This window comes from Atractosteus spatula, chromosome 4 (genome assembly GCF_055471065.1).
Source record: "Atractosteus spatula isolate fAtrSpa1 chromosome 4, fAtrSpa1.hap1, whole genome shotgun sequence".
Lineage (NCBI taxonomy): Eukaryota > Metazoa > Chordata > Actinopteri > Semionotiformes > Lepisosteidae > Atractosteus > Atractosteus spatula.
In genome coordinates, this window is record NC_142709.1 from 36,631,683 (window position 1) to 36,654,397 (window position 22,715).

Below are 22,715 nucleotides of genomic sequence, written 5' to 3' on the forward strand. Positions count from 1 at the left end.
GGTTCCTGGGGTGTTAGCTGAGTGGACTGCATGCCCTGTGATGGACGGGTGTCCCATCAAGGGAGTATCCTTCCATGTGTCAGGATAGGCTTTGGTTCTGCCACAACCCTGTAAGATAAATGCTGGCTTTTCTCCCCAGAATACATTTAAAGAAAATAACTGGACGATAGAACTTTGTTTTTGGAAACACTTGTTTGAGAACCACTTCAAGTTATCTGGGAAGATGTCAGCTAGGGTCAGGCTCCCTTCACGACTTCACTTTGTTCTCAGCCTGGGATCACAATGTGGTTTCCTTTGGCAGAAGAGCACAACCTATTTTAGCAAACAATGTCCTTCCTTTCCAACTTAGAGTGACATGGATCCACTCTAGCTTTTTACTTAAAACTGAAAACTGGATGGGAGACCTCCTGGGAAAAACTAAGGTTGCTGCTGGAAGAGGTGTCAATGGGGCCAGAAGGGGGTGCTCACCCTACAGTCCACGTGGGTCCTAATGCCCCAGTATAGTGACAGGGACACTATACTGTAAACTGGTGCTGTCCTTTGGATGAGATGTAAAACTGAGGTCCTGACTCTCTGTGGTCATTAAAAATCCCAGGGTGTCTCTCAGAAAGAGTAGGGGTTAGCTGATGTGGGGTGAGTGTTCTGGCGCACTATGCTGCACATTGGTGGTGGTGGAGGGGAGTCCCCATTACCTTTAAAGCACTTTGAGTGGAGTGTCCAGAAAAGCACTATATAAGTGTAAGCAATTATTATTATTTTTCTTCCTCCTATGTAAAATAGTGTTTATTGTTAATGACGAAAGGAGTTTATTTTTTGCAATGCCGAGACGAGATCTATTATACTTTGGGTGTAGTGACAGTTTTTTAAATGAAAAACCATCATGGCGTTTAAACTCATTGAAATAAATTAGGAAAAGGGATCAAACATTTTGGTGAAGACAGGTAATTGGATACATTTGTTTTAGACAGAAGGGATTACTTTGTTAAAACCTTTGTGAAGGCTTTTTGTCCTAATACTATCAGTGCTTAAAGCTTCAGTGATGTCCATTTCTCCAAGAAAGTTTTTTGAAAGGACTCTATCTTTTTTAAAATTTGTTATATATAAGACCATATAAGATCAAAATTGTAACATCACCTAAACAAAGGCACCTAAATAAAGGCAGTGGAAAAGTGCATACAACTAAAAATAAGATGCATATTGTAACGACTGCTAGGTTTTGGTACAGAATGGAGCATGCTGACACAGCTCTAAAGTGCTTTGGCAACACATTTATTGTCCTCACGCAGCTGCAAGGTTCCAATTTAAGAACTTTATTTTCTTTTCACAAATAAATACAGGAAATCACAAAATAGAAAACTTTACATTAATGTACATACTTAAAACAGTATATATTAACACATCTCATTAAGTTTTGACACGGTAAGTTACATAGCAACAATTTATCTTGTTCCAGTGCAAATCCCATTCTTTACTTTAACAATGTTTTTCACAGATTCTTGAGGTACTGTCCTATGCCCTCTATTTCCCACAGATTTTCTACTTCCTCCCTCCCTTCTCTTCACAGATCTCTGAGGTAATAGTTCTCTCGGGTAATGGATAGGGCCAGGCTACCTGCTGCCTTGACTGGGACCTCGATGCCTTTGAACAAACGCATGTTCCTCACTCTCCACAGGGCGTCTTTCCCACTGTTCACCACGGCCCAAATCCTGTCAAATATGTCAAAAGGAAGTTTGACGGGAGAGATGCCATATACAATGAAAGCAGCCGTCAGGGAAAAGTGGGGTGAAAGGGCTTGCAACCAGTCTTCAAACTGGACCCAGAAAGCCTTAGCAAAAAAGCAGGACCACAGGAGATGGGTTACAGGCTCCTCCTCACCACAGCCCACCCTAACACAGCGAGGGCTGGGGGTAAGGCCTCTGTGGTACAAGAAGGTTTGCACTGGTAAGCACTGGTGGATGACACTCCAGGCTAAGTCTCTGTGAACGTTGCACAGAAACTTAGAGGATGAGTGTTTCCACACCTTCCTTGTTTGGGCTGATGTTAAAATGCCCACAGGGGTCTGCCTATTGTTCTGAGGTGCAATGAAGTCTTCCAGTTTTTGGACACTGACATCTCAGAAGGGAACATGGCCAATTGGGTGAGATCTTTGAAAACTTTTAACTGTCCCATAAATTGCAGGGCATGTGTCAGAGTGGGACATCCACCTTGGGTCTGATACCCCACACTCTGAACACCTCCCTACCTACCCAAAGCCTGGCAAAATAAATCCAGGTACGTGCTTCAGGTGCTGTCGCAAAGCCTCTCAGAACACAGACCAGATAAATGCACAGCAGCTTCGTAGCAATATCTGGGACAGACTTCTCCCCTAAGGGTAGTGACCTGTACATTATTTCCCTCCTGAGTCTTTCCTGCTTCCAGGTTCCACACACCTACACTTCAGACAGACACGAAACAGAAGAGGCTGCCTCACAGCCTCCGGCACATTATATACAGTCCGGTAACCCAAGTCCCGCCCCTCAGGCGCTGTTCCCAACCCGCCTTGCGTGCACAAGGCTAAAAGGGGACGGTACAGCTGCTAAAGCGTCCTGCGCGGGCGCTACAATATAAAGAAAATTAAAGTTGGCTTTTCACCTGGATGATAAAGCTGCACACTCATTGCATACGTTTACAAGAATCATTATACAGTAGACTCGCTTGTTACGCGAAACATTTTTACGTGAATTGGTGTATACATGGTTGACGACGAAAAACATTAATGAAAAATAAATGCGGGAAATTTCACGGATTCAAATCTGGCGCAGCACGCACCTGAGCTGCGCTTTGGGAACTAGTGTAAGCTTATGCAATATGTTACTGTTGTTTTATTCAGTTATTCAGTTTAAAGTATTTTTAGGTTTTATAAAAGTATCTGTTTTAATTTGTAGATATCTTTATGTTCAAATACATTTCCTTATTGTTTGGTCACACTGAATAGTGTGAAAAGGAAATAGAAAGATATCGGGAAAAGAGAGAGGGAACGAGGCGGTTGGTAATTTGACTGTTAAAATTAACTGTTAAAAAGGAAATAAACATCTCCATCCGGTTTCCATCCTTGCAGGTAGTGTGTTTAACCACACCTTCACGAACCCTACAGTTACGCTACTCACAGAGCCTCTAGCAAGTCGGTGCTTTCTTTAATATGCGGCATTACCCCTAATATGACTCGTAAATCGAAAACAAGTACTAAGGTGAAGAAATGGGTACTAAGGGGAAAGGTAAGCCAAGAAAAGATTTGGAGTTAAAATCGACATTTTGAACATGTTAAGAGTGACCCGTTTGGCGCGTATGTATGGCAATAATGAATTTTCGATTCGTACAATTGGAGAAAGAGAAGGCTATTCGTTAGAGCCATGCATCTGCTGCGTTTTTTTATTATTTAGGAATCTGTTATTAATTTATATTTGATCTATTTCGTATACTCTACAGTACTGTATTTGCTGTATTACTGTTCATAATACACATACTAATAAACCTACGATTGATTTTACTTGTTTAAGGGGGAAATGGGGGTGTTCCGATCATACGCGATTTTCGGTATACGTGTCAGGCCACCTAACTACCACGTAAACCGCATATAGCTATCGTCATAATACAGTAGCATACACACCGTGCACATATTTTGGTTTGGGGGGATGCATTGTCTTCTAATCTATAAATTGTTTTAAAATTTGCTGGGAAACGTTCCCGTTCCCGTTACTGGCCTTCTAATGTTTTTTTTCTAACACATCACCTCAAAATTTGTTAAAGGATACATGCATAAACAAAAGATGACAAGAAAAACTGCCCTAGGTTTACTCTTTCTGTACATCTAAAACACACTGATGTGAATTTTGTGACAGGTCTGGACATACAGTATGTTTTCAGTGCTTGTTAACTTTTTTTGAATGGACAGTTTCTGTCTTCAGGAGGATTTAAAACTAATCATATCCTTTATTAAAGATATTAATGGTTAAACATCTCAAACCGTTTAAAATGCCCCTCACAATGCACAGTGGTCTCACGTTTGTCATTGCACATACCAGTAAAATGTATTCACAAAGGACATTTTAAGAAAATCAGTGAAATATGACCTAGAGGACACAAATGGAAACTACTAATAATAGTGCAACTATGGGAAGGTGCGTTTAAAACTGAAAACAGGGAAATTCTTTAACCTTCCAAAAAAGGGTTGTTGTACAAGCTACTCAGCAATATTGTGGAAGGTGATAATAGAATGCCTTGCTTATTTCAAGAAATGGCTGTATTGATCATTATTCAATGAACATCTAAAAATAAAATCAGATTGATTGGTCAAGTGGCCTCCTTTCATTGTAACCTGTCTTATATTCTTATGTTCTTAAATGTACTATTGTATTGTAATGAGGGTTATGCACTTTGGAACCATTCAACCATATAGACTGTCAAACTTTTTGTCAGCAAAAACTGTACTAGGTGGTTTGAGTTTTTATGCCAAATAAAATTTTGTATCAAATTATTAAGAAAAAATATAGTTTCTTGTGTAATGCCAGCCATATTGTAATTCGTTGAATTTTGGGAGATAAGAATCCTCAAACTGTCTGCATACTTGATCATTAGCTACAGAATTGTGTATAAACTGTATACAGTATATGACAGAAGCTAGGGTTTCTCTACAATATTTCTACAATTCAATGGAATTGATTAAAAAAATATTAATTTGACTTGCTTGTTAACAGTGGCAGAACAATAAATCCTCCAAAACTATACAGGAGAGAACTGAAAGGCATTAGGAAAAGAAGATAAGCTTATTTATTTAGGCACAGCTGAGGCATTTTGTAACTCATTGTCATTGTCTTTGGAAAAATGTTGGCTTTCTGGAAAAATTGAACATCAGTTTAATACTAGCAGGTAATCAAGGTTCGACGTCATGAATAAAACCACATAATATAGTGGAGTTGGGGTTTATAATAATGAAATACGATCCCTATTGAGCACACAAATGGATTACATTCTTCTCAGAGTTGTTTTTTTCTGATTGCTGTCCAGTTTCACTTTTTTTCTCTGCATTTCAAATGAATTGAAAGTAAAATGAAAAGTGTAGAATGTTTCCTTTCCACATGCAACTCAAATGAACTCAACTGCTACACTCATCTACTAATGCCAGATTCTACTCAAGTTCATTAATCCTATAACAACATTGCAATGTAGGTTATATTACAAAGAGTAATGCAATTCTAAATGTATTAAAATTTTATTTTATGAAATAAAGTCATAAAATGCAGGAAATGTGCTTTATTACTGGAAATATCTACAAATTATATTGCTAATTCAAAAAGGTCTTATATGAGTTAAAAAGTCACGACTGTCTTTGTAAAAATCATCCCAATAAAATGTAGAATAAAATATCCTTTCCAGAAAAATTGTGTGTAGTGGTGTAAGACAAAGGTAAAAAACAACATGAGTCTCACAAAGAATTCAGAAGCTAAAAAGATCAATACTGCTGAAGTCTGTCTGTGAAACATTTGCTTGTCTAAGAGTTCCTGTTGTCAAGGTTAAAGATGTGAGAAGGTTAGAGGATATAGCCTTGGAAGTGTTACTGTCTCCATTCATGCTTCTGTTTTTCAGTAATAAGATGTACTATATGCGATCTAAAGAATCATAGAAAAAATCTCAGGTCATTTTCTCAGATCCCATAAAAGGATAGGTAACAACAACAAGGTTCTTTCCTGAAATCTATGAGACAGAGATAGTTCTGATAAAAAAGTCACTAAATAAAATTTATAAATCTGCCTTTTTAAGGGGTGGAAAAAGCAAATTCCACCAAAATAGCACCATATGTATATGACTTGATTATTGTGAAGATTGTTAATCATCCTGGGCTCAATTCTGGAATTTGATGTCTTCGATTTAGTGTTTAAATGTTCTCCATGTACTTATATGGGCTTTCTCCTGGTGCCCTGCTTTAAAATCTTGCTATCTTGCTAGCTAGGTTAGCTAACTCAGTGTGTGTATGAAAAAGGGACTGGTGCCCTGTCCAGGGTGTACTTAAGTCCCACAATCCACTATGACCCTCACCAGGAAAAGGCAGCTTTCTAATAATAATTGTAATAATAGTTACATTTTATATTGTACTCATCCCAAAGAATCATATAGGAAGACAACAACCACTGAAGAGCAGCACCCACCTTAGTGACACAAGTATGCCTTTATTAGCCAGCAGCCTCACTATACAGCAGAAAAATTAGTAATTGCTACATCTATAAAATCAGGGGGTAACTTATTTATCCTGATGTTTTATGTTTCTGATACTCAAGGACCCTATATTCAAAACATGTAGGAAAGGAACATTAGCCAAAGGATAAAATCTGGATTGAAGTGCCTAATTGTTTTTAATGTAGAGCACATGGAGTTTTGTCTTCGACTGTATTGACCCTATATTAATCACAACACAAACTCTTGATTCACCTGTTATGTAGGAAATGCAGTTAAAGCTCTTATATTGTTCACTTATGCAAATCCAATTATATATGAGACCTGAAGACATTCAAACACATTTAAAATAAACTTGCACTTGCATTAGAAAGTTATTTTAAATTTAGTATGGACAGAATAGTTGAATTAGTATAAGGGTTTGCACTAAATTCTCTGCCTTGTTTATGTCCATGAGACCCAGATGCATAAGGGGTTAATGTGACCTATAATGTGTGTTTGAGGCTCACAGGAAACTCTTTTCTGGGCGTAACAGTGTGTATTGAGATGGACAGTGCATTTGTATTCTTTTTCCCAGCAGTTTCTAAATTTAATGGCTATTGTTTTCTTTCAAAGCTCTGCCTGGAGCCCCTCCAATAATGATAACAACATCTTGACAGTGGAGACAGTGTGTATGACAGTGGATTTTCTCTTACAACAGAATCCCAGCAGAGGCAACAGCAGTAGTGTAAACAATGTGAATAGGCCTAAACAATAACGGGGGGAGGTTGTTTCCCTGCACATCTTCGTCATATATGAGAGGATCGCCTGTAAGGGTCCATACATACAGTAGATATTTATGTCATGTGTGCAGCAGTAAATACTCTACTTACTTTAATACACAAAATATTCTCTCACACTGATGTTTTGCTTCACTGTTTAAAAATAATATTTTTCAGTCCTTTTTACTTTGTGTGGGTAAGAGAAAAGGGAAAAATGTTTGTTTGGATCAAAATGACATAAAAATGACATTAAAATGAACTGCACACCAATTTGCTTGAAGTAGAGATGTAATTCCTTTTTTAAAAAATAGCATCAATCTAATCAACCCAGCAGATTTAAATTCATATTACATAATGCCAATTCTGTTTTTTAAATATATCTTTATTTTATTGGTGTGGCCAAATTCCAGAGTGCTTGATGCCCAACCAGTTGGCTCTCTTTCGACATCTCTGCCACATTCTGGTCACTTGTGCTTGGATTCTGCCAATTACACCCACAGCTGTGCCCCATGTACAGCTGCGGCATAACAGTTATAGCATATTAGCATGACTTTTAATAGTTTTAAGCTATATTCTATGCCAGGTAAAACAAGTCAGTTTAATCGAAAATAATGTGTTCCTCAAATTTTCCTCAAAATGTCATTTATACTACACAAAAAAGGAGTAAGAATTTACAATAGCTATTTTAGGCAACACGTTTTTTTTGGGAAATGTTCATTGGAGAAACAGTAAGATAAATTAATAAGTATCACAGATAAGTGCCACTCTGGACTCCAACATACAGCAGTCAGTCTCACAACAATACATCCAAAATTCTGTCTCTCTCTGTCATTTATGTCAGATAATAAACTTGGTTTATATAGAAAAATAACGAGTGCATGTCAGAACAAAGGGTTTCTTCACTGCTACTCTGAAATTGTTGTGACCATAAGAACTGAATAAGCAGATTCTTTCACTGTCTATAAATCTAAACTTAAAACTCACCTTTTTACTAGGACATATGTCTGATTGTCTTACAGTATGTCATGTATGTTATCATTATGTACAATGTCCTTGGGTTTAAAAAGGTGCTTTATAATTAATTAAAGATATTATTTATTATTATAGAATCTCTGCACAGAGTTCTGTAAAACTCCATGTGCGGAGAAAAACACCAAAACAATGTGTAGCGAGCTAAATATGGCCAATACCTCCAATAATACATGTACAGAAGAGAACACTAAAATATTACTTACACATAAAAAGCAGTGACCAGAAGATCTACCACCACAAGGCCTTGCTGATCCAATAGGGGAGCCCAGAGAAGAGCCCCCTCAGCCAGTAGGTAAACACAATTCAAAGTCAACCAAATCAAAGCACAAGCCAAACAACACTGCCACTGGGACACATACAGTACACACAGCAGATACTGGAATGCTACAGGACCCTAAAAAGACAATACACACTACCTGAAACTGGATGACACAGGCGGACCTTAGTGCCCAGTGAGGACAGGCTATGTTCCCATTGCCAGCAGGGAGAAGCAGAGACAGATATGCACTTTCTGTTGCATTTGAGAAATACTCAGGGATTAGAAATTCTTCCCTACAGTAACAAACCTCGTCCCTGAACTCCCACACAAAAGTGTGGGAGTCAAAAGAGCTTCCTATGCTACTGGGGGAGGGGTAAGGAACCTCAATAGACCTGGTAGCAATTTCCTATGATCTCCTGTGACGTTTTAAGAAACAGACAGTGAGTGTGCCTTGTAATAATGTGTTATGTACTGTATGCAAATATTCGATAATACATTTTTACTCTAAATGTCTATAATTGTTGTGTTAATTGAATCTGTTTTGAAAACCTGTAATTCACTGGTCATGTCACTAAAGCACTTTGAATTTGAATTTGAATTAGAGGTGACAGGTTAAGTGATGATATTGTAAATCAATCATTTGGTTGTTCAATCAGTGAATCAATCAAAGGGTGCTTTTGAGTTTATTGTCATGACTCTTAATACCTGTAGGGAGGCTAAGGTGATTAACTGAATTTTGCAGTTTTCTGGCCTGTGTTCTTGTTAAGATTACTTAGCATCCTTGCTGCTGCTTAACATAAAAAAGTCATTTTGTATGTTTGTAGAAATGGGGAACAGCACACATCTAATAAAAAGTGGAAATAAAAGAGTAAGAAATCTGTCAGGATCAAAAATATTTAATTCATGGGACAGAGGAAATTAAATGCAAGTGTATTTTGGAATATAAATACAAAATACAAGATGGATAAAATAAGTGACAAAACATTCCTATTTTTTATTTTTATTTATGTATCCAGGTAAGCCTTTTGCCCTTTTAAATTACTAATGGGACCATTCAATCCATAATACAATAATATGACATGTAAGTAAGGTACACAGGTACCTCCTGCAAATCAAAAAGAAGTGAGGAATAAAATATTGTCAGATAAACCTAATGCAACATGTTACAAACTGAAACATTTTATGGAAATCATTGCATTCTGCAAAGTAAAACATCTAAATTCCCATGCATGATCAAAATGAATGATTTAGGAGCTTCATCTAAAAGAACACCCAGATTCTGAGGAAATCCCAAAAACATGCAGGAATTTGTACTGGTGCAAGTAATTGCAATTCTCTTAAAATTATATTTGCAATTTTATTCCTGGTGGAATATGCCGAGTTGCAGCTGTCCTGCCTTTGTTCCCTTGCTGTCTTGCCTTTAAGTCACCTAACCTTGACAAATACAATGTAAAATACTGAATGTACTATATGGACTGACCAAAAAATAAAATGATAATATTTTCAAACTAGACATAGAGTAGGTTCCTTTCCTTATTGTGAGTCTGGGAAGCCTAGAGGTGTTAGGCACAGAGAACCACAATGTAGAGAGCATGGTGTCTCCCAGATGTCTTAATCTACTGAATTCTTCTTTGTGTAGGCTCACCATTTAAACCCAATGCTGTTTAAAACAAGGCCACTTCCAATAAGGTTCATGCGTTACATTTTGAGTTCATAAGGACTGAGACAGATTACAATAAACTTATGCCAAAGTATATTATGAGTTTTCTCCAAAGCAAAGAAAAAACATAAATATCTGCAGCTCTGTAGAAGGCAAAGGGTTTGGAGTATCTTTCCTGTAAGTGTAGAGAATATGATGGCAAGCCCCTTTTTTGAGATTTTCACACATGTTCTGACCTAGCCATCAGGAAGTGGTCATTGTTTAAACTCTGTGCAGTCAGGTAGTGACAACAGATATTTTTACACTGATATGAGTCTCTTTTCCTGCATGCATTTTCTCATGAGTACTACCCATGCTCGACAGACTCTAAAGAAACCTTAAACTAATTTGACTGTTTGCTCTAGTATACAGTAAAGATTTGATAAAGGTAAACAAAATCTATTTTATTTTTTTTTATTACTGGGTCACCAGTAAACTAATAAGCCTGCATTTCCACTTCTCAATCTCAAGTGGCATCAAAGCTAAATGTAAAGCAAGGCACCTTAGCTATTGATATTCCAAAATTTGGAATATTACAGAGGAAAGTGTAAAGAAGTTTATTTTCATGGTGGTTATATTAGTTATCTATTATTTAATTTACTACAAATTTATTTTTCCAGGATGGAACCTTGATATCTACGGACTGAACAGGATATTTCTGAAGTATGTGACATTTTCTACTGTGGAAAGAACTTGTTTATAGTTTTCACTTCATGGATTAAAGTACTTCATGGATACAAGTATTTTCAATTTTTTATATTTCTCTGTATTTTATTCTATTTACTGGATGGACTTGCTTCTTTGCTTCTTGTTTCTTTGACATATAATGTATTAGTAATATTTTTGGCGCAATTAATTCATATAATTTTTTTATCAGTTACAATTCCTCTTGATGATTTGCTTTCACAGTCTCCTGCTAGAGTGGTTAGTACTGCTGTGTCACATCTCCAAGGTTTAGTTTCAGCAAGAGCAATTCATTGTTTGGTAGATCTCCTTACAGTGGCTTGGGTGTTAGGCACTTGATCTCATTGGAAGAAAGCAAAATAGTCACCAAAAACCAAAGTCAGCATAAGGACAATTGCTACACCTCCAAAACACAAACATATTAGGTATGGTTATCTGCAAAACCAGTACCAGTTATAATTTGTAGGACTAAAACAGAACGGAATGAGCATGATGGGCCAAATGATCTCTTCTGATTTTAGAAACCCCGTTTTGGATATTGGATATCTTCAATTACTCTGTGGTGAGTTTGGAGATCAGGATTCTGTGCTGGAGTTATGACAGCTGTAGTCAGAAAGAAAGGTAATTCCATTAATCCATCCATATATTTTCTAACCAGCATTATCCAGTATAGGAGAGAGCTGGAGCCTACCTCAGCAAGCAACAGGGGCAATCCAGGATACACCCTGGATGTAACTCTAGCTCATTGCAGGGCACACATGGACACAAACGTGCACACACTCACACCAGGACAAGTTTTACCAATAAAAAGCCAATTAACCTACCAATATATCTTTGGACTGTGAGAGAAAACTGGAGCACCTGGAGGAAACCCACATAAATACAGGGAGAACATTCAAAATCCACACAGATAGCAGCTAATGAATTTTTCATTTAGCAGAGCCCTAGAGCTGGCAAGCATACACTCACAACAGGGTCACTTTTCCCAGAACCCAATTAACCTACCTGTACCAGTATGTTTTTGGCCTGAGGGAGGAAACCCAACGAAAACCCACGAGAACATGAGGAGAACATACAAACTTCATGCAGGTAGCATCCCAGGTCCAGAATTGAATCCACAGCCCCAATGTTGTGAGGCATCTATGCTTATCATTGCACCACAGGGTATATTAATAATCATATTGCTTATTTATATTTTATAAACAAAAGACTATAGTTAATATATTTTATAGTATCTGTGGCACTATAGCATGGCAGTTAGCACCAGTGCCTATCAATCTACTCTACTCAGATGTCTGTGTGAAATTTTCATGTTCTTATGTTTATGTGTGCATTTTTGTCTTTCCAAGTCTCTTACCAGGATAAAATGATTTCTGATAAAAGATGAATGGTTTTTTTGTGATAGTTTTATATATTCTGAGCATTTTAACACAAGCATGCTTGTTTATAGAAAAAGTATTTAAAAATACAACAATAATACAATTAGATGTTCCAAAAGCATCCTCTGTTATTAATAATAGTAAATGTCATTGGAACTCATATCTGTGTTTTTCTGATGGATCTTCATTCATTCGTAATAAGATTAGAGGAAATTAGGAGTGCTCTTTGTGTTTCTGATAGGAAGATGATCACATCAGAGTAGAACAATTTATCAGATCTTTCTATGTCCCTCTCTCCGCAATATGTTTACCTCTCAAGACCTAAGTTTACTTTAACCAAACCGTTAGAAGTGGTATTAGAATCATATATAATGATACAGGTAATTTAATAGAAATAATTTTAATCTGAAAACAAAAGATGCTTAAAGCAAGGACTTCGCTCAGTTTCAGCAGCTAGAACTTAAAAAGTTTTGATTTACGATACAGGCTCTAAAAGATAAGTATTTTCTGTCTGTGCAAAGATAAACATTCAGATACATTTTTGATTAGTTTCCAAAACCTTTAGTAAAACTGACGTTTTTTCACTTTACAGGGTTAAATCGAGAGTTTGCTTTTCATATATATATACACATTTTGAATAATCGCAGAATGCATCTTGCAACCGTGTTCTTGTCATTTCGACGGCTGCCCGAGTGCTTCCGAAAAAGTACGAGAGAGATGCATCCTGGGAGAACAGAGACAGCCGCCATCTTGCCGGTTGGCCGGGTTTATCGTATTGATATAATAATAAAGTTCACACGGAAATCGGACGTGATTTTGGTTGAACGAATTTGGAGGTAATTCTGGTAAAGGTCGAATTCGCCGCATAAAGAGTTTAAAGTAAGGAATTGATTATTAAGGTCGTAGTTTGAGGTGGCGATCATGGGTCGTTCTCGCAGTCGCAGCTCGTCCCGCTCTAAGCACTCCAAGAGCAGCAAGCACAACAAGAAGCGGAGCCGGTCCAGATCTCGGTCCAGAGACAAGGAGAGGTCTAAGAAGCGATCGAAGTCCCGGGAAGCGAAGAGAAGCCGGCGGAGAGAGTCGCGGTCACGTTCCCGCTCCGCTACAGCCGCGTCCCGTAGAGAAAGGGAGCGGGAGCGAGACCGGGCTGCCTCCCCCTCCGACAGGATCGACATCTTCGGGCGGACAGTGAGCAAGAGAAGCAACCTCGACGAGAAGCAAAAGAAGGAGGAGGAAGAGAAAAAGGCCGAACTGGAGAGACAGAGGAAAATGTGAGTAGGCACTTTGTAACCCGTGCGGTGCGAGCGATTGCAAGATTGCCTGACGCTGACCTTAGCTGCGAAACCCAGAGAGGCTGTAGGAACTGTTGCTGTTTATGTTATTGTTTATGCAATGCCTTTAACTTTACAAAATTGTCATTTAATTTTAAGGTTGATTAAGTCTGTTGGGGTGCATTTTTATCGAATCTGACAGTCTAGACGTGTTAGGCATATTTTTAATGATTTGTTAATATTGAAGATAAGGAAAGAGATGTGGAAATAGGTCCGCTTGTATCAAGGGCATTAATTTCAAGTTTAAATACTGGCTATTTTGCACGGCCCCGAGGCGGGATGTATCGGCAAACCCCGGTTTTTCTTGAGGTACTTGTCGCTATTACGCTGTGGTTGTCTACAGTTTCTTTTAAAATAGCAGATTGGTTGCAAGAAAAACCCTGTATATTCTAAATAAAATATAAATTTAAAATGTAAATTGGTGGTCCATCATTTTTAATAGTAGGAGGAGCTGGAATCTGTTGCTCGGGTCAGGGAAGTCTGGGTGATCTACTCGGCTTGCTGTAACCACGACCCTCACCAGAAAAGGCGGAGTGAAAATAAAAAATGAAATGGTATTCCCGTATACGCGTTTATATACAGAATAAGAAAAATAACGGATTTTAAATTGTTAAATTCGTTATAGTCTGATCAAGCTGTGTTACTTATTTGTACCTCAGAATTTCGTTTTAAGTACGCCTCGGTGAGGACTAAAATGTGAGATACACGTGATTAATATTGCTACAGTGGATTTCCCTTAAAAAGATAAATATTAAGGAACAACAACAGAAAAACAAAATATATAAAGGGAAAATATTCTACGCCCCCGTCTTTATTGGAAAATAATATTATGCGTATCATTTGTCCATAGAGCAAATGAAGCCACTTTTCTATTTGGAAAAAAACTGCTGCATAATTGCATCATCGAAGTGGTCAGCAGTTTCGGGTCTGAGGTTTTATACATGTTTTGGACACTCAAAACAATAAAATGAGAAATCTGTGGCACAGATTGTACACTGGTTTTAAGTGTACAAAAAGAACACAAATGTGTGTTGTGACCTTATATTACATATAGAAACGTAGAACTCTCATAGCATATCTATCTTTAAAGTGCTTGCAGAATGTTTACCAATTCACGTTGGTCAAAACAATATCCGTTCATTTTTACGTGTTTTTTTATGTTCCTACTTTATTATATATCGAAGATAGCAGACATGCTCAGCCATCCTCAGAGGTGAATGTTTTCAGTGCATTCCTGCATTAAAGTTCATGTGACAGTCTAAAGGTGTTTGAGATATTGTGATATGTTAAAATGAAATGTAGGTTTTACGTATTTTAGAGGTACATATCCTAATAATCTCCTGATTTCTATTCGGCTACTATGTTGTCTAGCTAGTCAAATTGTACGTTAAAACAAACTTTGAGTTTCAGCATTCAGGAAATTATATAAATGGGGAACATATGTGTGTATAGAATCACGGTTGATTTTGGTCATGGGATGGGATGGAAGTGAAGCTGAATAGCAGTTTGGCCTCAAGCAGTTTTCTGCAATTGTCCATTTATGCTAATAGTATTGTGATTATTGCATATGTCAGCAAATCTGGGGCATACCTTGTATCCAGTATTGTTTTGGTCGCAAGTAGCAATATTTGTGGTAGCAGTCAAACTACTTTAAACTTAATTTTTATTGAATTGTGGCGCATTATGACAACTCCTTCTCTCCCTTCCATAACTGCTCTGAGAGATTATGACTTAATGAAAAGGCATTGGCAAAAAACATGATATGTCTTGAATTCCAGGTAAAAGGAGTTCACCACATCAGTGAAGTTGTTCCTTTTAATATTATTCCCAACCCAATTTTGTAATGCTTGCTTTAGTCAAAGAAAATGACCTCACCTTAAATAACTTAAAATCAGCAGTATTCATTTTTATTGTTGTTTTCATAATCTATGCAATAGTAAAAATGTAGTTATTAAACATGTAAAAATAGTAAAATAGCTTATATAAACCCCTTTAAAAGGAAAGAGGAAACAATGCAGTAATTTTAGTTTGTTGTACAGTATAATATATATAATGTGTACCACAGACTGGTCTTACCCAGGTAAGGTACATACACAGAAACAAGGAGTAAACAAAGTTTTTTGGAAACTTTGAAAGGATGAAAGGGCAGAAACCACCTTTCAAGCCAGTAATAAGCAAAAAAATAAATGGAAGCAAACTTACAGTATGCACAGATGGAGAATATGACAGGAAGCCCCAAAGGACTTGTTCAAAAATGCAAGGAAGAATTCAATTAAAATGAACATAGTAGCAAAATTCCTCTTGGTTTAAAGCATGTTTACAGTGTAATAGGGCTTCTTTCACATTATCAGAAGTTTTGGTACCTTGTTCTGAATGGCCGACACAACTCCCAACTCCCAGTATTACATAAAATGAAATATAAATCTTGAATATATAAATCCTGATATGTAAAAAGTAGTTGCATACAAAGTAGTTTACATTTTAAGGTGGGGGGGGTTGTGTTGTGCGTACTACTCATATTGAAATTTCATGTCTTTTATGATGGAGGTTGTACAAGTTACTGTTTACTTGGTAATTTCATTGTGGTTTGAAATGCACTCATCAATGCTAACTCATTATAACCCCAAAATGTAGAGAGAGCACTGCAGTTCCACTTTAATTAAAAACAAAATACTCATCATTATTGCTTTAGTGCAGTGTATCTCAAACACTTTTAACACTTTTAGATTTTGTGTGCTTTGAATTTTTAAAATGGAACTTATTTGGAGTAAATGTGCTCGTGTAAAATACTGAATTTTAAAACATATTGCCAATTTCCTTTGTAGATATAATTATTTATTTTTAGGAATGGTGCCCCTTTAAGTTAACTTAAGAGATCGGTAATGCCAAAAGAAACCTGACAGCCATTACAATATAACTTTGTGGTATTAAGGTCAGTGTGACAAAATCATTCTGTGGTGAGAAGGTATGTGAGAGTCTTGAGTTTCTTTTCATTGTGTTTAGCTCACAGCAGAGCACACTGTTTTTTTCATTTTCTGCCCTCGAGGAGGGACCTTTGCTATTTACCATACCTTTACACCTGGAAGGTTTCAGCTCTTATTTACTGGACCTTAAGGAACATAAGGAAGTGGCCTGGTGTGATCAGTTTTGCTTGCTGTTTAGTGTATAATAATGCACCATAATTGTCACTATCTGTTCCTCAGAAGAATAAATTACATAATGTAAGAATAAAACAACCTTCTGTTTTAGTACTCTGTTGCTGTAACTTAGTTACATTTGAGCTAGAACTGTAGAAAAGTAGCCCCAGAAACCAGATGCCCGAGAACAATATACAGTAGTTTTTGCCTAATTATTAGAAAACATTCTGCTTCACCAAAACATTAAGAAATGTGAGCAGTGATAATTATAATGAAATAAACTATATTTTATGAGTTTAAATACCATATGGGCCACTGCTGTTACAACCTTAAAGTTAGGTCTTCCCGCAAATCTAAGTTAATATGTACAAAATGTATAACACAAATTATGTAATCTTAAACCCTGTAAGATGCTGTAGATAAACATATCAGTTAAATATATTCTCATTAAAATCTGGAGTACAATGGGTTTTATTTTGAAGATTTATGATGCAGAACAGAAGGATGCTCTTTATTTTGATGTTTTCTTTGACAGTTTACTTCATAAAACTATGAAGTAAAGTACCCTTTTATTTTTATGAAGTAAACTATTAAAGAACACATCAAAATAAAGGGCATCCTGCTGTTCTGCACCATAAATCTTCAAAATAAAACCCATTGTACTCCCGATTCTAATGACATAAATTCTAACTGCTATGTTTATCTACAGCATCTTACAGGGTTTAAGATGATCTATTTTGTGTTATACATTTTGTACATATTAACTTAGATTTGCGGTAGGATAAAGAGGTGATATCACATATCCTAAGTCTTGAGATGAGGTACTGAATGCCCATTGTGAAGCTAGCAGAGAAGTAGTTATGAGCTGTGAGTTATGAAGATGTATAGCAAAGGACAAACTGCATCAACATTTTTATTTTCCTGTGTGTGCAAACATGAAAGTAGATATGTGACTTTAGTTTTCTTCACCAAATGTTGAGTTTTAAAATTAATGCAAAGACTTGCCTGAGTCTTATCCTAGTTCCAGGAGTCTAGTCTGTTTATATCTCTCCTAAATGTTTTGGTTTTTTACCTCAGACGACAACAGGAGATTGAAGAAAAGCTCATTGAAGAGGAGACGGCGCGGCGTGTGGAAGAGATGGTGGCCAAGCGGGTGGAGGAGGAGCTGGAAAAGCGGAAAGATGAAATTGAGCGTGAGGTGCTCCGGAGGGTGGAGGAGGCCAAACGCATCATGGAGAAACAGTTGCTCGAGGAGCTGGAGCGACAGCGGCAAGCTGAGCTCGCAGCACAGAAGGCTAGAGAGGTAACGCTTGGTCGTTGGGAATGCAAGCAAGGGCCCATGGCAAAACTTTCAGGGGCGAGGGAGGTATGTGGTGGATGGTGTAAGCATGTGCTCTTGCTTCTTCTGAGTTCTTTGGTGAGGCAACAGCAAGCATGCATTGTCACACGAGGTTGATAATTGACCACTACTTTTCTGGTTGGAATCCACATTCCCTTTTTTGAGAACAGGGGTCTGTTAATTGGAAGGGATGTTTTAAAGAAATGAGGAAGTAAAATCCTTGCCCTTTAAAAAATAAATATGAAACTTTTGCCATGGCTGCAGAAAAAGTTACCAACATCATCCTTTTAATTTCTTAATCTCTCCCCACCTTTTATTCGTTTGTTTTTTTGTAATACAAGGTGTTTGAAATTTTATCTAACTGCTTGCCCTGCCTTCACTTGAATCGCCTCTGTGTAGTAAAAGGCTTTCCCCAGTCTGAAGCTGAGCAAAGTGGTTAAATAGGAATTTGGAAATTTCCTGCTAAGCACGAAAAATATAAATACCAGTAACACAATCTTTAGACGTCTTTGCCCTGTACTTCTCCTACTTCAAATAATGTAGTCAAAATTAATCTTAAATCTTAAGAATCAGTGTTCAATACCTTCTGATCATTTTATGTTTTTGGTAGATGTTAATGATCTGTTTTGTTCCTGCCTAATGTAAAGTGTAACATTACTTTCACTGTAGGAAAAAAAAAATTCTGTGAAAAGAACACCACAGTACTGTAATTTATGCTTTACTCATCAGAATGAGTCTAAACTATAAAGGGAGTTTAAAAAAATTTATTCCCACGAAAATTATTTTGTACTTTCCCCTTAAGCAGATCTTGGCTTTGAAAAAATAAACTGACATCAATATTTCTTTTGTTTTAAAAAAGTCAAGTTTCATGTGCTGCAATTGTAGATTAACCTTATGTTTATAGGTTTTGACTCTTGTGTATAATAGCAGCCTGATTTCAGGAAATCATATTTAAAAATCATATAGGATGCTTATGACTTAATGACTGCAGGAAACACCTTGGATTTGTGGCTAATGAATTTTTTCATGGAGCTTTGAGCAAGGATATGCTAGAAAAACGGAACAAAGAAACTTATTTTTTTTTTAGTAAAACTCACTGTATTGCGTAGTCCTGATATGTCATTAAACATAGTTATGTAATGCTTTTTGGCCCCTTCTTACTTCTGGTCTTGTCGATACTGATACTGCATGACAGCTTGTTACCAAACAGACCAGGAATTTTGATCTCTTCTTTTTCATTGTCCATCAGACATTTTCTAAATTGGCAGACCTTAAATATGGTAGCAATTGTCTAGTGTGGATGACTTCACCATACAGCCTTGTGTTTTTCCCAAAACAAATCTGGATGAAATACTCCTAGGAAAAAAAAAATTTAAAGCATCTTTCAAAGTTTTTTTTGTTCAGAAAAACTATTCGATCCCCCCTTTTCACCCCTTCAAAACTCAACTATTTTACCTTTTTCCGGTATATGATTTGTGAGGCCAACAGTCTCCTTAGTTTGGATTAATCTTGTATTTTCATTCTTTATTTTTATTTATTGATTTAAGTATAACTAACAGTACATTGTATTTTTCTTATTAATTGTTTGCCATAGGAATGATGAATTACATACTTTTGTTCCTTCTTATCATAAGCATCTGCAGTCCTCAGCTCAGCTTGCATTTGTATGTTGTTTCTTGTAAATGGCTGAGCTGCTGATGCAGGTGTTGCCACGCTAACAGTACAAATCAGTTTAAAGAGGAAGCTGGCGCGTTTGGCAGCCGAGGAGCACTCTCTCTCTCTGCAGGACACTGGACAAGACAGTAAATATGCAACTTTTAATGCTGATAAAAGGAGTATAGGTAAAGAATGCGTAGGTATACCTAAATTGGTGAGCCAAACTATTCAATTTTTTCTTTCCATTTTTTTCTGATATGTTTATACAGTTGAAATATTTGATATAAAGTATTTTATAGTTGTCAATGTTGATTGTGATGTTTTCATGTATAAATGTAAAACAGTTGTTTTAAATAACTTAAAATTGAATCAGGGAGGGTTTAGCTTTTGGTGGTTGAGTTGATTGGGAGGGTGTCGTGAACATAGTTATCCGGGATATGTTTTCCTTAATGATATGTTTTAGCTTACGTTACTATGTGAGAAACACTGGGGGCTCTCAGGCTACCCTTTGTTGTAGGAGTGAGGCACAAAAGATCTGAGAGGGAGCATAGCTCAGCAGAAACGTAGAGAGCCCATGCGTTGTCTAACATATCACCATGTCTCCCATTTAGGAGGAAGAAAGAGCAAAACGAGAAGAACTGGAGAAAATATTAGAAGAAAATAACCGTAAAATTGCTGATGCTCAAGCTAAACTGGTATGTGAATAATTGTTGGAAAGTTTATATAAAGTTCAACAGTATACTGTGTGAGAATTTGGAAAGGGTAAATGGGTTTATTCTTAAGCAACTGTTTTATTATTAAGTGTGTGCAGTGTGAGTAAACAAGATTAAAAGTCTTATTAGGTCCTTCAAATGTGCATCCAATTTGGGAAAAATATCTTAATCTTACAGTGTGTAACCTTCTACAGACCAGAACCCGTTGAAATAAAATAGGTTCATTTCACACCACCTCCTCCTCATTAGAGCCATAGTATTTATGGGTCATATTTGAAATACTATTTTTCCCATCACGGTTCCCTTTTTTTCCTTTGCGGATTAGTAGTATTTAATAAGAGGTGTACTGTTAAAATCTTGCACAAGTTCCCTGTTGATCCTACATATCCTATAATACTCTTCTTGAAAGAGTTCTGTATCATCTTTAAATGGGATTCCCAGTGATTGAATTAGTTTATAAAAAATTCAATGTTTAACCAAATTATGTTTGTTATTGTTAGTAGATTGGAATTAACTTAAATGCTTTATATGTTTAGGTTGTGTATATTCTTACCATGCTGAGAAGAGCATCTCATGTTTGGATATTGTATTTCCAAGTATGATAAGATGCTCTCTAGTTTGATTTTTGCTGTCCTTTATGAAATCTATTCTCTTTTTTAATGTTTTCTGCAGTAATAAAATATCCAGGATTAGTGGTTAATTGTGTGGAAAATACAAAGAATAATTTGAATGTCAGAATGAAGCTGCACTTATGAGATTTTTAAGTGGTTTATTTGAACTTCAAAAATCTCTTGTAATCAATAGACAAAAGCAATTCTGCAATCATGCACAGATTGACTTATTACACATTTGTGTTGTAAATCATAACTATATACTTTATTGTCCTCTTTATATGGTTGCTGGAATTACAACGTTTTGTATTAAAGCAATTGTATTGTATTTTTCATTTGGATATTTCTTTCACTGTGTCATTATTTGCTTCCTTGAAAATTATGTATGCAGTCAGATAGTAAATGTATTCTTATCTGTGTACTAACCGAAATGTTGGATTTGTATTGTAGGCTGAAGAGCAACTGAAAATTGTAGAAGAACAAAGGAAAATTCATGAAGAGAGGATGAAATTAGAACAAGAAAGACAACGTCAGCAAAAAGAAGAGCAAAAACTAATCTTGGGCAAGGGAAAGTCAAGGCCCAAGCTGTCCTTCTCTTTAAAACCAACAGAATGAACTGCAACTTGTACTTTTAACTGTATGGTAGCTTCATGTTGAAGTGTTTTCTGGAGAGTCTGGAATGTTGGCTTATACCGATGTGGGCTGTGCTCAACAATCTTTCGAAAAGAGATGAGGCATATGATTTTAATTGATAATCCAGCCATCGTAATTTTTTTTTAACATAGGAAACTTTCACTTGTCACCTTGTGACATCTTTGCAAGCAATTTATCAAATCATGGTAAAACTGGCATTAGTTTAAGTCTAGGAGGGGTTCGTACAATGATATTAATTTGGCAAAGCTTTTGAACAGTGTTAAAAAGTGTATTTGGGTTCTGTTATCTGCTTTGATAGTAGCATTGGGGGATTCAAATGACAAATTCTGACTTATGAATTTTCATTACTCTGCATTGAGGTATGAAGCAGTATAATCCAATGTTACATTTTAAAATGTAGTTCATTAAATGCAGACAACGGAAATGGTTAGATATGGTACAGGACAGGGCAGACCACAATGTCATTTATTTTATAATGTGCAAAGTAATTGCATTGTTTGGCATGATTAAATGTGGAACATTAAACCCATTAACTACTTAAACATCAAGTCTGTGAATGGCTTGACCTGAGAAAGTTTCCCATGTAATCTAAATATTGACCCTGTGTGATGTAATGTTTCGTAAAATCATGTAATACATAAATGCAGTTGTCTCTGAAATCACTTTTTTAATGTCCAAGAGTGGGCTCTGTGTCCCCATGTATTACTCTATATGTAGTACATTCTTAAAATCTAACGCTTTTTGCATTCTACTGGTTCTAAAGCTGTCCTGGTACAGGTAAGGAAGTGATTTACTGCATGATGGGTTGGGGGTTGAGGGGAGGGGGGTGGGATTAATAGGGTAGGATGGAATTTTTTTTATTTGATTAAACCTTTGGTAATTTTCCTCTGTCTGGAAGTGTGTTCAGTTCACAAAATAAAAGATCTGAAAGCGTAGTTGTTTTGTTATGTCATGTTTTATTTTACCAAATTAGAAACATGTACTACTGCCATTATTGATGTTACATGCAACAGCATGGAATGTGTAATAGTTTGTAGTTACAAAGTGTGCTCTTTCCCCAGTAGATCACATTTCTGTTTTGTTCAAAGTGGTTCTTTGCTAATTTTCTAATGTATAACAGATTACCAGAATAACAGAATGGATAAATTGGAAGAAAATGTATTTACAAGGGAACAAGTAAAGGTTTATTCTCTGCTGCAAAGAGAAGAAAAACACCTGAAAATGGCTCAACAGGAAAGTTTTCCTCTCTTTTC

The 22,715-nt window shown here is 36.5% G+C and overlaps 1 protein-coding gene across 1 annotated transcript; it reads left to right on the forward strand.

The window, feature by feature from the left end:
- The first annotated feature begins 12,739 nt into the window (after positions 1 to 12,739).
- Positions 12,740 to 22,397, forward strand: LOC148836313 (arginine and glutamate-rich protein 1-like). The gene is made up of 4 exons (XM_088914526.1): positions 12,740 to 13,292; positions 17,567 to 17,792; positions 20,096 to 20,179; positions 21,259 to 22,397. Exons 1-4 carry the CDS (start codon positions 12,943 to 12,945, stop codon positions 21,421 to 21,423), a joined length of 825 nt encoding a protein of 274 aa, XP_088770652.1. The 5' UTR covers positions 12,740 to 12,942; the 3' UTR covers positions 21,424 to 22,397.
- Positions 22,398 to 22,715: the final 318 nt, after the last annotated feature.